Source organism: Candoia aspera, chromosome 8, assembly GCF_035149785.1.
Source record: "Candoia aspera isolate rCanAsp1 chromosome 8, rCanAsp1.hap2, whole genome shotgun sequence".
NCBI classification, from domain to species: Eukaryota; Metazoa; Chordata; class Lepidosauria; order Squamata; family Boidae; genus Candoia; species Candoia aspera.
The window spans coordinates 68516278-68534034 of NC_086160.1; the positions used below are offsets into that span (position 1 = coordinate 68516278).

At 42.9% G+C, this 17757-nt stretch overlaps 1 protein-coding gene across 1 annotated transcript in view; it reads right to left on the reverse strand.

Moving 5' to 3' along the window:
• Positions 1-1816: 1816 nt before the first annotated feature.
• Positions 1817-17757, reverse strand: part of FRAS1 (Fraser extracellular matrix complex subunit 1) — a 175422-nt gene continuing 159481 nt past the window's right edge. The window contains exons 61-66 of the mRNA XM_063310434.1: positions 17580-17739; positions 14549-14665; positions 7990-8156; positions 6540-6745; positions 4483-4629; positions 1817-3227 (exon numbers count right to left, since the gene is read on the reverse strand). Coding sequence (XP_063166504.1) covers positions 2631-3227; positions 4483-4629; positions 6540-6745; positions 7990-8156; positions 14549-14665; positions 17580-17739 — 1394 coding nt within the window. The 3' untranslated portion in view covers positions 1817-2630. The remainder of the gene's footprint in view (positions 3228-4482; positions 4630-6539; positions 6746-7989; positions 8157-14548; positions 14666-17579; positions 17740-17757) is intronic.

Sequence of the window (17757 nt, forward strand, 5' to 3'; positions counted from 1 at the left end):
TCCTCTTATGACAGGAAGGCTTATTATGTCAATGTAGGACCAGGAAGACTTTTAACATGATTCTCTTCCACATGGTATCCTGCATTAATAATATGCACACAAGCAGCACGGGAGAAGCGCAAAGGCACCATTAAGTGCCATGTGTGAGAAAGCAAGTCAAATGAACCTTAATCTTGTTTTGATAGACACAATGAGTCAGCTGTTTTCCATCAGATTATTGGAAGATTCCTGCTGCCTTCCCCAATTTGGTACCCACTAAATCCATACTCACTCCAGCCATTCTGGTAGATAGAATGGAAGGTAAAAATCTAGCACATTTAGAAGACATTAAATTATAGGGAAAACTGGTTTATTGTACCTAATAATGTTTTTGGCATGCTGAATCAGCTTTGCAAGCGTCTCCACATGCCTTCAAAATTAAGATTCACTGTATCCTGGACGAGCTTTCGTAATTTGGATAATGCCGCTTTGAAAGTTATGAGCTTGTGAATTATTGAGATATTTGCATAACCTGTGTGATGTATCAACATCTAGGGGGGATGCAATATATAAAATGATTGGGCAAACTGGCTCAAATCAAGTGTCTAAGCTAAGAGAGTACTGAGTTAGATTTCTATGCAGAACATGAGTGACTTGCTGCTTTACACCACACTAGGTTTCTAGATTAAATTATGCTGACAGACAGAAGGAGTCCTAGATAGTATTATAAACTAAGTTTAGCAACAATTATGGCACAGGTGGTTTTCAGTTCCAAAGTAATGGCTGTTTTATAAAGGAGTATTTTTTTTAAAAAACTGCATTTAGGAAAAAAAAGGGGATTCATTATAGCAAATGTTTCAAAATAAGGTAGAACAACAATGGACAAGAAAAAACTAATGTTTTCTTATTTCCTTCAGCCAGTTCACACAATTCATCCAATATACAATTCATCCAATACACTTTATCACAATTAGCTTGCCTCTTTAGAGATTAAAGGTGTGCACTTGAAAATTGATCTACAAAAAGTGTCCTACAACCAACCAATTTATCATCATCAACCGTTCCTGCTCAACAAACAGAACAAGCTGGCTGTTTGTCACCTGGGGAAGAGTGAGATAGGAAGCTAAAGTGGACATTGTAAGAGCTTCTTCAAGGTATCCTGCTGAAGAAATGCCAATGGCATGGGACCCAGAGCCATGTTCAGCTTTTCAGTTCGCCCAATTACACCAAAGACCTTTTTGTCCGGTTTGCCAGAAATATCCAAGGACACAAGAGCTCTGCTCCTTTCCATTTGACCCTACACCAGTACCCCCTAAGCTTTAGGGAGCATAGGAGATCTCAACTGATCAACCTGGAAAAGTGTGGGGCCCCCAGCTGCTCTTCTGCCAATTTGGTGTCCATGCAGAGATGAGGCTTACAGGAACCAGAGTACTATGACTCGTGATGCACAAGCATCACTAAAAATTCAGGGATAGGAACCACACTTTTCTGAGCTGCCATTGCCATGATCCAATAGGAAAGAAATATAAGAAGGAGTATGAGAAGCTGGAGAAGTACCAGGGCCTGAAGGAAGAACTGGAGAGGATGTGGAAAGTGAAGGCCAAAGTGGTCCCAGTGGTGGCAGGGGCACTTGGGGCTGTGAATCCCAAGCTGGGAGAGTGGCTCCAACAGATCCCAGGAGCATCATCAGAGCTCTCTGTCCAGAAGGGTGCAGTGCTAGGAACAGCTAAGATACTGTGCAGAACCCTCAAACTCCCAGGCCTCTGGTGGAGGACCCGAGGCTGAGGAAGACACACACCACCCACAGGGGTGAGAAGGGATTTTTTTTCCCATAATGGTTGCACTAATGATGTTACCTAGCCTGGTAGTGAAACATCTGCAGGAAAACAACCAAGCTTGGAGAACACCAAGAACCCAGTGTTGGTATTGTTTCAACAACTGCTTATATGGATCTATTGGTTCACCCAAATTACATGAATCTGAGAGAGACTCCATTGTCCTCAAGGCATTTGTATTTCAAAGAGAAGCAATTATTTCGTCCTTCCATCTGTACAGCAACAGGCTTCACTTTCATTCAAGTGCTGGTGGAACTGGTGTGAAAATGTACCAACAGAAGTAAGTTAGTACAAATGGTCTAACAAATGCATCGTTGGAACTGCAAATCCTTCATCAGTCAACTGAATAGGGGAAATCCAGGGGCAGCTTGCTGTCCCACACACAATTTCTGTACTGTGCTTCTTCTACCTCCAAAGGAGACACATGAAAGGCATCTTTGTTTTTATTCAACCAGTTCTGCACTGAGAATTCAACAAGCCAACAACAGAAGAGGTCTGGGAACCATAGCGAGATTGGAGGTATGTGGAGTGGCAGTCCAAGGTGGCTTATGAGATGCATTTCAGTCCTTCCTCTCCTCGGGGGATCTTGCTTTCAGTGAGGTAGCTCCATTGTAGAGTGGAAGCATGCAAAGATACCTTGCTTGATCATTGCTTAAGCAAACAAAATGCAAAGATTTTGTTCTTCCCTTTTCCCACAAGACGACTATAAAAATACGAGGATGGGGTTTTTTTAGAAAAAATTATAGAAGGTTTCTCCCCCCTTTTTTTGCAATTTATATAAAGACATTTCTCCCCCTCCCCCAAATGTGCAGGCCATTAAACTTCTGTCCCATCATGTAAATTGTTATGAACTTTCACCTCCAAGTTCATTTGCTTGATCTTTGTCCCTCTGACCTTGTAGGTGCCTTCATTTTCACAGAGAAGGTTGAGGTTCTTCACTGTGCAGTAATGTCCACTGACATTCTTCTCCATCCTCTCAGCATAGCCCTTGGCTGCCTCAGCTTTAGTGTTGAGAGGGTATTGCTCTGCCACCTCTTTGGCTGCTTTCTTCTTCTTCCTATGCTTCCGACACTTCCTGGTTACAAAGCAGATGGACAAGAGTATAAGGAAGAGAAGCAGGATTGCTGCAAAGCCACTGCCAATGGAAGCCCCTGTTTGTGAAAGGGAGGCAACAGTTATGGCCTCTTGTTGCTCCAAGCTGAGAAACTTCATGTTAGTTCCATTCTTGATTTGATCTCCTTCATTGTCATAGATCAAGGAGTCATCCAGAACAGGGACACCCTTGTGATCTACAAGGTCCCGGCGGCTGCGCTTCAGCCGATGTATAACAGAGCGTGGCATCCGGGGCCCCCCAATCGTTTCAGGACCAATGACATAGATCACTTGAAGATACCACTGGTGTCCAGCTTCCACCTGATCAAAAAGATAGAACAAGCACAGCATTCAGAAGATGCGATTTCTATTTCTGTTTTAATGTACAGTACATTGCAGTTTCTCCCGGAGGTAATTAGAAGGCTATACGAAAGAACAGTAAACAACAATCTCATCATTGAAAACAAGACTGTGTGGAACTGATTGTACTTTCTCAGAAGAGAGATCCATATTTGGGATACCCCTGCAGAACAGACCTGGCCTCCACTCTAGGTGCCACACTCAGTGGAGAGTACAAGCAAGGGGTTCTCCAGCTTATTTAGTGCCTAGATTGGATGGTTTTGGGGAGGCAATATTTTAAGAACTTGGGATCTAAGCCAACTACTTCAATAAAAAACCTTCTTTGGTTACTGTACAAATCTAATTTCACAGTTATGACTCTCACTCCTGGATTGGGTAAGTTATTAATATTTATTACAGATATTATAGGTATCATTCTCCAATCATATTCCCAAGGTAGCTTACAAACAAAGAGCAGAATGATTAAATGCAGAAACAAGGCAAATCAGGACCTCAGAAAGCCCACAACTTTATATGAGATTCCATTCCTATAGGTTTGAGAAAAGGAGGCCTTTGCTGAAATGATAACAAGGAAACCTTACATGGGAGATTTTTACAGGAAATTATAGGTGGAGATGGGCTGTCCCCTGGAGTACCCTAACAGTAAGCCACTCAGGTCTTTAAATATTCTTTATTTTTAAAGAATAGCACTTTGAAGTGGGCCCCAAATTCTAGGAAAGCTGGAACAATTGACCCAGCACAGAAGCACTACCATCATAATGCCCAGTTCCAGTTAGTAGGGCACATTTTGTATGAATTGCAATTTCCCAAAACTCTTCAAGGCAGTCTCACAAACAGATGCTGATGGCTACAGGTTCATTGATAAATGAGGCAGGTTTACAGCTGATATGCTAGTGAGTCCATGCTGGGAAAAAGCACAATGTACCACACAATAAACCTGCTGCAGTAGAAGGAGCATATCCAACTGTGAATTTATTCAAGGGATATCAATATCCTTTCCCAGACAGGATGAACAACATTATCTTCAGCTGAGATGCCACCTAATCACCCTGCCTCATTCAATAAATATGAGAGCACAGGGCTACACCCCAGATACTTCTCTTTCCCCCTTGTGTCAGCGATGAGGAAGAAGAGATTCTACAATTCTCCTGCATCATCAACCCGGAGAATTTCAATAATGGATTCTAATGCACGCATTAACTTGTAGATCACATACCTTATAGAGGGCGTCCACCTTCATGATGAAACCATCCACTCCAGGCATGCTACTGACCAGGTGGAAATCTGGCAACTCAGATGCAAAACAGGCATCAAAAGGGACGTCGTGGAAATATTTGTCAGTCACTTCTGGTTGATTCCGATCCTGTGGTTTAAATATTTGATGACAAGGTAAGGATGGCAAGACAAAGAGTGCCATCAGGATATGGTAAGGAGATAGACTCAACTAACACTTCCTGACTAATGCTGTCCAGAGGTGTTAGAATTGCAACTCGCAAAATTCCCTTTGCTCTGCTGGCCAGGATTTCTGGGATTTGCAATCCTAACACATCTGGAAAGCCCCAGTTTGGGCAAGACGGCTCTAAGGTCTGGAAATTAGAATCAGTCTTCCTAGACGAGATCCCACTTAGAAAGAGTGCCAAGCTGGATTCCTAGAGAAGGAATCAAGTTGATCTGATTGGTAAAAGTGTCAGCTGTGTGGCGCTCATCTAAGATCCTGGGTGATTTAACTGATTCTAACCCATGATTGCTATTCTAGATGAATTAACCATCCACTAAAAGAGAGATAAATAATCTGAGGCTCGTAAGGCTATGTGCAACCTTGGAGCTCTTGAGTGCAGTCCACCATGAATGCCTCGGTCCCTGAACGTCCTCTTGTTACTTAACTTTCGATGGGCTGGAAAAGGAGACTTGTCCTGGTGTGGTGATGCATTAAAATGATCTCTGCCCTATCCAATCTCCTCTGGGGGGGAGAGGGAAGGCACAGAGCATGCATCCACACACACCACCCTCCCAGGTGAATAGTCCACCTTCTAAGCTGCCTACCTGGTTGCTGCTGGGGAAAACACAGGAAGTGGGGAGAAGAGATGCTTCATGAAATCCCCCTTCCTTTACATTAGGGTGAACTACTATGGCCTTCTGAAAGTTGCTGGTAAATTATAGTTTTTAATACAACAGAAGGAAAAAAAATACGTAGGGAGTAGTCATTCACGATTCATACAAAGCCACTCAAAAATCGTACGAAATCATATGAAAAGTTCCTACAGTATTATCTGCCCTGGACCTGGTCTGGCACTTGATACACTATTGAAAAAGTCGATACACTAAGCACAACACTGTTTTCACTGAGGAATCCTGTGAAAAGTTTCGAAACTACTAGCTGTAGAAAGAAGAAGTCTGCTCGTTTCCTTCCTGTGTGCATCCCCGTCAGGTTACATGGTGTGGGTGGTGGGATGGAGAAATGAACGGGTCTCTTTTTCCTTCTGTGGTTAAAAGAGGAGGGAAATGATATACAGTATTTGTTTCTGTACCCTCCACACACTGCCATTTGTAAAGTGCTGCATTGGACAATGGCAAGCATGTCCCTATTCATTTATGATTTAGACCAGACGAGGCAGGATGATGGGGCAGGAAGAGGCGCTGGTGGTGGTGGCGGCACCGGATACCTCTTGCCCAATACTCCTGCAACCTGAAAATGCCAACGATCCCCATGTAATCGGAGACCCTTTGAATGACAATGGAAGGGAGCCCAAAATATAGTGCCAGAACTCATCTGTTCCACAGGTTCAGTCCATGCCACCTCCAGGCAGACCTAGGAAAGAGCCCTGTCTGAAGCTATAGAGAGCTGTTTCCAGGGATCATAAACAATTCTAGCTCTCCGGAATAGTGGTCGGCTTGGCATAAAGGACTGCAATTGGGCCTCTTGAATGCTTGAGGGCACTTCATAGCCTAGACAAAACCGGACAGGGAATTTGACATTCACAGAACCCATACTTGGCCTCCAAGTGACCTTGGCTCCAGGGACTTTGCACCCTTGACCTACCATATCGTTATCTGATTGCCTTTTAATAAGCTCCTCCCACTCCGATCTGTCACTAGAAGTAGACGGACTCCTTGTATGAATGGGTGCACTGAATCTGCGATTAATTAATAGATACATCACATTCCAGTAAGTTGCCACTATTGCAGGGCAACGGCTGTCCTTGTTACCATCCCGTACTCACGAAAGTCCCCAGTCAAAGCCTATTCTATGGAGGCACGGGCTGTACTATGTACCAGCAGCAGGAATCTGTGCTTCAGGTGCTTGCTAGGCTGAATGCAGCCATACTGGGGTCCCTCGTTATATATTGTGCCAGTCGGATCAAAGAACGGGACGTAGCCATCCTTCCCCGTGCACAGATACACTTTCTCCAGCTGCAATTTGTAGGCAGAATTGAGGTTTTGCTCTGGGTTCCACATCACCCGGCCATACAAGGTTTGACCTGAGGAAAGAAATACTTTGGTATCAGGCGGACGCAGTGAGTTTTGTTCCAAAGGACAAGCACGTCCTCGTCCCCAGGCTAGCAAGAAAATGGCTACATGGCTCAACCTGAGATGAGGCCTGCGTTTGAGGTTTTGCATTATGATAGAAGACGCTGGGGGACAAGAAGGTGCCTCGAGCCTGTGCCATGCCAAACTTTCCCAGCTGACCCCCTCACCCTATGCTGGTGTTGCAGAATCCCCAGTTCTCCTGCCAGCATGGCCATTGGCTTGCAATCCTGGGAATTCTATGGCAGTATCAAGCTGGCTTCCCAACCAATTATTGAGATATTGCAGCAAGGTTTGAATGAAAAGAGGCAGAGAGGACGTTCAACTGAAGCATTCTGCAAAATGGGCAGCTTTCCATACTCATTTCTCAACGTTTAATATATACATATTTTAAACGTTACCCCATCCTGCTTTATAGTGTATATTACATATATTAAACATACATTAATATATTAAGCATGCATTAAACATTACCCCATCCTGGGTAATGTATAATGGGCTTCATGGGATATATATACATATATTTAACACACCACACACACACATATATTAACCTAAATGCATATATTAAAATATTAAATATCTATTACACATTACCCTCTTGCATTTCAGGAAGTTTACTTATATGGCTTCCTGCAAAACATACTGCTAAGCAAGAAACTCTAGGAACTATAGTTTAATAAAATCAACACCATATAAATCTCAGTAGGGTCCTTCTAAAATCTCCATGTATCGTCATTCTCAAGTTTTAGAGGAACAGGACACAGTGTTCTAAAAAGGCTGACTATGGACAAGCCGGGGTCTGCAGGATGCTTCTAATCCATCCCATTAAGCCTTTATATGACCCTAGTGGACTGCTAGTCATGTATGTCTTCCATCTTTCGCTAAACTAAATGGGCCCGGAGAAATATCCCTTGTTTAGCCTTGTTTACCCTTCTTGGCTTTTAATATGCCACTGAAGGGGCACAGCCTTGTTCGACTTCCCCATTATGTCACGATCGGCTCAATGCCACACCTTCATCATATTTGCCTTGCTATAAAATTGCTTTATGGAAGGAAAGCATTAGGGCCTTCCAGCCAGCTGTTGTTTCATTTCCGTTGCAATTCAATCTAGCATATTTTTGTGCAGTACATTTCTTTCATCCTCCCTGGTGTTTTCTTGCAGTTCACTTGGAGAGGTCTGAAACACAAATCATACCCTTGGAAAAAGCTCCCTTGTAGTCCATCTCGGCCATTGACATTTCAGATTTAGTTGGGTCCATGAGAAATACTTTCTCATTATTGCAGAGCTGAAACTCTGTGTTCAGGGAGTACACGACAGGAACTGGCCGGTTAGTCTGCTGAAAGGCAATCGGGATCAAAAACCTAAAAGGGGAAGAAAGGAAATAAAGAACTAAGGCTAATGAAATAATAATCCCAGGAGTATGTATTTATTTCCCAACTTTTCTTTGAGAGCTCAAGAGGGTATATGTAGTGCATTATCGAAATGTTATCTTCTCTGGGCTTGTCCTCCAGGAACAGCCCCAGAGAAAAATCAGCTGTTCTGCCAAATTCTCAGGAATTAATAAAATCTCTTTGCAGTCAAGAGGAGACAGACCTTGCATCTCCTAGCAAACCACCATCTTCCTCTCATTTGAGAAGGATTGAGAGAGAGTCATCAGCCCAGAATCACTATCATCAAGTAGGGATCATGCTTAGCTTGGTTATTAAATGGACCTATTTCCTGGGTTCACAAATACACTGAACCAAGCAAAATGGGCTGAGTTTGCACAACGCACTAAGTCACTGAAACCAAGGCTGTAACTCCCCAAGCTTAGTGTGGTGCACAAATGAATCTTCCAGGTCTTATCCTGACCTGGTTAAGTATGCTGGGTAAACATAACTATAGTGCAGTGAGGTTTATGGGTTGATCTGAAAGTCATTCCAGGTCTCTTTCAACTCACGTAATGCTGACATTTCAAAATACCTTCAGGAAGGACTTCAGGAAACCTGAAAATGCAGATTACCTGAATTCTACTTGGACAGAACTTTGGATTTGCTAATAGTCCTGGCAAAGTTCTGGCAAAAGGAGATTAATATTTCAAGGCCAAGGAAACAGAGTTCCAGTTTCCCAACCTAGCTCCTTTCAACTCCTTCCAGAGCAGGCAGCCTAAGTGCCTAGCGTTCTCACCACTTCGAAGATTGACACGTGAGCTCATACTGCTATTAAAATCATAACTCAGAGAACATAGATCAACAAACAGTCCTCTTAAACAATTCTGGTCCGTGCCTGTAATAAAATATTGATGGATTAAACAAGAAAGCCGATTTCACATTGACATATTCGTACCAAAAGCATCTACGATCAGTCGGTTCCAAGAAACACCTCAGTTTCATCACCAGCTGCTTAAATTCCTCTGCATGGCTTTTAGTAGCCTCCCCACCCCACCCCCATGAACCATCAAAATATCTTCTCTTCAAGGAACAACAGCAATGGCTTATCTGCATGGATCCTCTTAAGTAAACTTTGCTTACCTAATTTAAGTAATCTGTGTTTGCTAGGAATCTCAAACATCCTGATAAGTGAGTTACGAACATCCCGTCTATAGGGCAAACTCAGGGCAGATCAATGCTTTTTACTTGTCCCACGGCCAGCCTGGGCCACTCACCACTTCTTGAGTCCACGAGAAGGTGACACTGTCCCCCTCCCGCTCCCAGCCCACTGTAATGCACCCCTGCCTTACAATTAGAAGTTCTGCTTCAAAACCGTTTTCTGTCCTAACCAAAACTGTCTTCAGCCCTTCCGAGCAGATGGTCTGCTTCCTTCTGATCTAGCGATAGTCCCAACAGCTGCAGCACCTGGCACGCCCCCTCCCCTCCAGTGGCTGGTTGCTGCCCTGCTCAGCCATTTGGTCCTACGCTACCATGCTGCCATGTTTTCTTTCAGTTGGCAGCTGCCATTTTTTAAAATTACTTTGCAGTTCATCCAATGACAGCCTATTAAGTCAATCAACTTTTCTTGCCCTGTGTTTTGCCACCCTCTCTAGAAGCTCGTAGCTCCGTTCAACACCTACATCCTCCAGGAGACACCCTTTTGGTTTCTGTTCAGGTTGGGTGAAGCACGCTCTCCTGGCTTCCCCAGTCCCTAACCACAGCACTGCAAAGCTTTCCTTTTTAATTTTTCTCCTTAAATTTTTAATTGCAATGCAGACTTGCTGGAATGAAGCCACAACGTTTTAATGAATGCTGTTTTCCCTTGACGAAGCTGAAGCATCAGTTCTTCCTCACTATAAAAATTCTACGAATATATACTTGAACACAGGAATGAAGGAACAACCTGTCCTCTTTGACTATCACACCATCAGAGCAACAAAAGTACAATATGGGGTCAGAGGGGGGAGAAAAAATGTGTATTACTGGCAAAAGAGAGAATGTGGGAAGAGAATGTGAAGATGTGTGGTGGCTGAACTAGGAACAACCTTCCAATCCAGATTGGAATTTTTAAAGTTGGCTTCAGGAGCAACAGCGTAGTCTCCCTTGGCAAATTGCCCTTAAGGCAGCCCTGTCAGAGGATTAAAGGAAGTCCTGAAGACAACACAGTTAGGCAACTCCAGGGCAAAGGTAACATTCGGGATATTACAAATGGCATGGTTTCCCATCTACATCATAGTGCCTTCTCCTCTAATCTCATGACACTGTCTGCCCCCAACTTTAAAGATAACGTATTTTGCCCTGACACAACCTTCTCCAAATTGGACTACAACTCACATCAACCCCAGATTAACCCCATTAGCCAAGTTGGTGGGGGGGGGGGGTCATGTCTGGGAAGACTGCCTTCAGAAAATATATGATCACATCTTCTAGCGCAAAGATAGGCAACTTATAGCACCCCAGATGTTGCACAACAACAGTTTCCAGAATCTGTAGCCAGCATTGTCAATGATGAGGGATTTTGGAAATTGTGGCTCAGTAAACATCAAAGCCAAGTTTATGTGACACGTTTATCAGGGCAGGGAAAGACTCAACAACTGCATTTACCCAACATGCTGAATTAATTAGTTTTAACTTTGGTTATTTTGGGGTGGTTTTAATGTGTTAGTTAAACCCAGCATGTTTGCTTAGTTAATGATCCAATCCATTAACTGAACCTAGAAAGATGGGTTAATTCGGTAACAGGCAAGTATGTTGTGTGAAGCCAGCCCTTGAGTGCCACCTAGCTCATCTAACGTATGCCTCCTTTTTGCCCCCTGAAGCAAGGTAACCCATGCCATCTTCCACCCCTTTCCACCAGCTGCCCCCAATCTGCCCCTCTCCATATACTTTGGGAGAGTCTCCGATTGGGGAAGGTTGCAGCAGAACATTAATAATTGCAAACAGTGTAATCACAGAATGTCAGCCTTCCCAGATAGACCAGACAGGAAACACGGCCATATGAGCTAACTATACTTTATTGTAAGGCTACATTAAGAGAATCTTGCAAGTCTGAAAGTCCAATTCTCTCCTTGTCTCCTTTACAGCCCAATAACTTAGGGAGGGTCCCTTCTGAGCCTCTTTCTCCACCCAACATGCAGCTGTGGGCTATGCTCCCTCCTATCTGACTGTTCCCTAGGCAGCATCTCTTCACCCCATCTCCCATGGTCATTCCCACATACCATTACATAGAAGTACCAGTGGGCTGCAGAAATCCAGACTAGATGGCAGCAGAGAGTTGATAATTCTAATCACCTTCCAATTGAAAGACCTATGTCAAAATTCCAGCATGGATAATAAATGGAAAAAAAAATGGGGAAGCTGAAAGGAAAAATAATCTTCCAGTCTCACTTCACCTGTATGATCAATAATCATACATTTTTGCTAGCTGCTAATAAAATAAACAAACAAACAAACAAACACTCTTTATCTTAAACACAGATTCCCATTTTTGCTCTGGTGCTCAGCAACACTTCACGCCCAAGAAACCTGTGGACACTAACTTAGATTTTCATCATTTCTTTTAATCTCTGGTTCAAAAATGGGCTGGATCCAAGAAAAAGGGAAAAACTGCATCATCGAGCAAATTCCAAAACTTTAATTGCTAACAAAGCTACATGATTACTGCCCAAACAGGCAAAGTGACTTTAGTAAAGATGTTTTACATTGCTTTGCTCAAGTTTTTTAAAATTATTTTTAAGAATATACTGAAAAACATCCCTTTGAAATTTTGTCTAGGTTGGTCTTAGAAATCACTAAGATTGCTCATACAGACTTCTGGAGATTTTTCTTCTTCTCCCCCATTCTTTTGATTTGTTTGCTGGTGCATCAATGGTAGCAAGCCATGTGCCATGTTGTTGGACATAATCCAAACAAGCATATACATCCCTGTTTGAAGCTCAGCACAAAGGAAAGGCAGAGACCTTTGGATCACAGCTTTAAACTTACGTTCCCCAGCTCAGTGATGGCTTCTCAGAAGCCATACTGCACGGCCAGCCAGAAGCAGTTGTAAGAATGCTGTTAAAGGCTTTGCTTAATCTAAGCAAAATGAATGTACAAATAGCAAGACAATCTGCCCGTGTTTTCCCCAAAGCATCAGAAAGAACATCTCAGGAATTATAATGTCTTGAACCTTAACGGGAGAACTCTGTTTCCCTTTCCTTTTCAATTATTACCTATTTGTCTTTGTCACTTCTTCGACAAAGAATGGGCAAACAAACCAGGGACTGTTGGGTTTTTTTCCCCATTAGCAATTTCTTTCTGCTGGAACATACAAAAGGTTTCCATATTTAATAACCATATTAGTAAACAAGCAGTGCAGCCATGAAGGTAGCCTGCCTACAAGGCAACGGAATCCTATTTCCTTGAAGATTTGATTTAAATTAATGTTTTACACCGGTATTCCAAGGAAAGTTGTGCTATTATAGCTGGAGGTGGCAGCAGGGGGTTGCAGAGGGGGAGAGAAAGGTGCAAGGATGTGTAAAGTGTATATAAGAGTTTTTTAACCCCTTGACTCTGCAATGTTTCAACAGTGGGAAGACACCTTTGCTCTCTGAAGAAAGAAAGAATGTGCCTTCAAAACTTCTTTGAAAGAAAGAGAATTTCACAGAAAAGTCATCGGGGGAATTCTTGCACTAATCTAATGAAGGGGTAGCTAAAATCTCAACTCTGATGCCTCATATTTCATTGTGCCAGGGATGTCCACAAGGATGATCCCTCGTTTCAAAATAGCAGGCACGGCTGGGCAATCAAAGCCCCACCCCTTTGTATGTGTGGGCAATGCATGCCATGCATGTTGAAAAGGGGCGGGGCCTTGATTGCCCAGCCGTGCCTGCTATTTTGAAGCCAGCAACCAAGGAAAGACATCAGGAGAGACCCTGAACAGGATTTTTTTCAGACATGATACTCCCATGATCGCTAAGGGGGAGCCCACTCTCTGAGAAATGGTTGTAGAAATTCTCCTTGCCCCAAAGAAATCTGAAGATATTATTCATCCAATTTCACTGCCTACATATTTGGTTGGAGAACTTCCAAAGGCCATTGGCACTCACTTCCCCCAGTAGTTCTTTTTAAGCATTTTAGAAGCATTTCAGAAAAGACTGCATTGAGAAAAAGGTGGGGGTGCAAGCTTTAGTCTCCCTTATCCCAATCACTCTGCAAGACACTGTGTTCACTGAATGCAGTTCCTATTTGCTTGTAGACTTTCCCAAATGACACGGATACATTAGGTATGGAGGGCCAGTTCCAAGCACGTATCTTCATTTCAATTCCACACTTTTTCCCCCAGATGTGCTGGAATGAGTTTGTATCTCCAATTATAAGGGGCACATGAAGATACGTTTACAACTAAGAACACCGCAGCAAATTTGCTGTCCATGCCAGATGTCTTTACTCAAAGGGAACCACTTCCATCAATCGGTCATCAAAATTCTTCCTCTTGTTCATTATGGAGAAGGATGCAAAGAAATAGCATTTATACGTATGGAAAGATTTGAAGAGGGGCGTGTGTTATATTATATGCTACTGTGACTTTAAGGGGGGAAAAGCCCCATTTTCCCTTGTTTTACTCATGGCCATTGTGGGTTTTAGAAAAGGACACGCCCACCTCCATATATTCTTCCCTCTCGTTCCTCTACTCTTGAATTTCCATCCCAGCTTTTCTACTGTTATTCTAACTCAGGGTTTCTCAGCCAGGGTTCTGTGGCACCCTAGGGTTCCGTGAGAAGTCACTAGGGGTTCCCTAGGAGATCTAATGCACTCTCAACTTGAGTGGATCTTTCCCCATGACTGAAGAGATTAAATCTCTCAGAAGGAGCTCCACGAAGATTAATCTTTACCTGATCACAAGCATACAGTATATTGCTTCCACTTCTTCCTGCTTACATTCCACCAGACATGTGCAATGCCTAGACACTGACATTTAATCCCACGTGCATCCTCTTACAGTTCTTCCAGGTGATAGCGCTGTCCCTGATTACTATTAACATCTCAACCTCCTCACCACTAAAGCTCATCAGATGTCCCCTCCGCCATTGTTTCTCTTACTGTCTCTATTTGTATGCTCCTTATTGACTTCAAGCTTACTGTTGTACAAGAAATGTATGCAAACCTGTACCAAAATGAGGATGATGATGTAGCAAGGTAGAGAGAGATGCTACTACTTCTCCCAATTCCAGAATTTAAAATAAAGTATTATTGCCTTTGGCCCTTTCCGCACATGCTGCAAATTCCCTTAACTGTTCTTTTCTTGTTTTCGTTAAATAGCAATGCTTATCTCCAGGAATGACCCAATGTAAGCATCTACTTACTTTTCTGGAGCGTGAGCGGTGCAGGGTAATGGCTTATCTCCTGGATCAACCCAAGACTGTGTGGGTTGGACTGTACATGGTATTAAGGAGATGGTGTATTCTCCGGAATAATCTTTCCTGAAAAGAGAGGTAAAGCACTGCCATCAGTGCACCGAACCGCAAGCTGTTCTTTGTGGACAGTTGCTCATGAGACATGAGGGAGGTTGGTCAAATCACACCATACATAGAAACAGGGTAGGCATGTGAATTAAGGACTGAGATATTGCCAGAAGCCACTTAAGCCCAGATAGGCTCACCGGGAGTTGATACTGCACTTCTCACAGGTGCCCATAAGCCACTAATATTTTTATAGTTTATTTTTATTTTAAACATCCATCATCTATCGTACGTCAGGGTTTCTCAACCAGGGTTCTGTGGCACCCTAGGGTTCCGCGAGAGGTCACTGGGGGTTCCCTGGGAGATCACAATGTATTTAAAAAATTATTTCCAATTCGGGCAACTTCACAACCAAGAAGTAAGTTTCATTCTTTATTTTTAGTTTAAGAACACTGTTAATGCGTATAGACAGGCCTACCCATGAAACAAATATAATAATTCTGTAACTTCCGGCCTATATTTGAGCCTGAATGTGCAGGGGTTCCCCGAAGCCTGAAAAATATTTCGAGGGTTCCTCCAGGGTCAAAAGGTTGAGAAAGGCTGATCTATGTATTTACTTATCTACCTCCTTACCTGAATCACAGAGTCATATCCAATGCAGGAATGAAGTACTATAGCATCCCTGACAGATAGCCATCCAGTTTTTTAAAAACATGGAAGTATTAAAATTATCTATAAGCTGAAAATGGCCAAAATCTCACAAGTTCTGTGATCCTGCACACAGCCTTCCTTGTGAGATTTTGAGCGCTGGCATTATTTTTATGCGAAGACTTAACACTCCTAAGAAGTTTATGCTGGGAAAGGTGGGACGAAAAAGACAATCAGCAGCAAGGTGGAAGGACCCAATTACAGCCATGATGGGTACAGTGTTGGAAGACCTGAAGAACCAGGTTGAGGACAGATCGTCATGGAGGAAATCTATCTGTGTGGTCACTAGGAGTCGACACTGACTTGACAGCACATTATCAATCAATTATTGTTATTTTTTAAAGTTCTATAAAATATTATAATCATCATTGTATTAATTTGTGGCATCCACAACCTCACACAAAACTGTGGTGTCTACCATCTGAAAAAGAAGTTTAGTCCTGTTCTAGACATCCTATGACCGTTCTGATCTAGAAGAATTTCCAGATAAAGTCTAGGTCAATAGTCAATGCAACCTGGGGTACCTGCAGATATCAAAAGTGCCACACACAAAAAAAAGATTCATGAATGACCTGCCCATCCTTTTTCAGTGCTTCTGGATTATGAGTAAGGGGGCAACTCTTCTGTAAGTAGATCTGTCTTTAAATGGGCATTTAGAAGTGTTTGAACGTCTTGCCTCCAGTTGCCACTACTTAAGACATTACCTGGAAACACTAAAAGGTGATGTAGAAATTCACACACATCTTTTTATAGTTCTTCCAGGTAACCCAGATTCCAATCCCTTCTGCTCCCTGCTATAAATTTCCTTCTTTCTTTTCATACTTCCCCATAGTTCAGGAGTTTAAGTGCTAAATACAACTCTGCACTCTGGATAACCTAGCACTGTATAGGTAAGAGCACCCATTTCTTCTCCCTGCAGAATTCTTAAGAAAATTCTGTGCTCAATAGGCTACTTAACTACTTTTCAGTTTCCTTATCTGAGAATTCTACCTGGCTCAAAATGTCTAAATTTACCAGCATCGTGGATGTCACCAACTGCCCTAATTTCATAACTGTTCACTCTGTCCCAGCAATAGGAGGGAGTTTAAGTCTCGTGTCTTCTCTGAAGAGCCTGGTCCAGTGGCAACACTTTTCTTTCTTTCTTTGTCTTATATCCCTATCCTCCCTCTTAAAAAAGTCTAGAGCTGCATCACAGCAGATATGGGAAAGATGATCCTCTTAGGGTGAAGGAAATGAGAGCTGATCACAGACTTTCTCAAGGGGGAGAGAGAAGGAATAGTCTCAAGGCCTTCCATAATCAATGTTTCCCTTAACCTGATAATTCTGCATGGTTTGCAAGAAAGAAATCTCAGTGAGAGAATTAGGCTTTAAGTACGCCTGACTGACCACCCCTCCTCTTTCCTTAGGAAGTGTTAGAACAGGGATGAGAAATGTCTACCCCTTCAAATGATGCTGAGTCACGGCCAACCGCATCTCTTATCATTGGCTGGCTGGGGTCGCTGGCAATGACAATTCAGAAGTGATTTGAGGGTCATTTTTGTCTTCCCAGAGCACCGTCTCACAGCACAATCTTTTGGGGAGATAGTGAGCTCTTCACCAAATAAATTTAAGTAGAGGTTGGCTGACCACCATCACAACCATCATAGAATCATAGGGTTGGAAAGGCCTTGGGGGTCTTCTAGTCCAATTCCCTGCCAGTGGCAGGAATCCTCCATCCCAGACAAATGGCTGTTGAACTTTTGTTGGAAGACTGCCATGATGGAACCCCACAACGCTAGGAGGCAGGCTGTTCCTCTGCTTAATAGCTCTTGCAGTCATGAAATTCCTCATTTCAAGTGTGGATCTACCTCTGTAAAGCTTCCACCCACTGGTTCTTGTCCTACCCTCGGAAACTATGGAGAATAAATCCACATATTCCCTGTGACAGCTCTTCAAGTATTTAAACTAGGTGAACTTGATCCTTCCCAACTCTATGGCTATGTTGAAAGTGGTTTTTACTTCAGCTTTTGCTTTTCTTCTGTGGGTTTCACAGCTGTCTAACTGGCAAAGTCCACTTTGATATCATCTATCTATCTATCTATCTATCTATCTATCTATCTATCTATCTATCTATCTACCTACCTACCTACCTACCTACCTACCTACCTACTCACTCCAGCATCCTTGGCCCATGATAGCAACTTTGATAGCAACTTCAATAATAATACAGCTCAGCTTTCCTTCATACCTGCTGTAGGAGCTGGTTGCTCTCCAGAGTTGATAAGGAGAGTCAAAAGTCTGTCCACTCCATAAGAGCTGTAGGTCAAATTCAATCCCTCCCAGGTGGTCAGGAGTCATGATAAAAGACTTAGCATTTGGCAGAGTGTGGTGTTCCATCACAAAGTGCCCTGTGCAGATGGGAATAA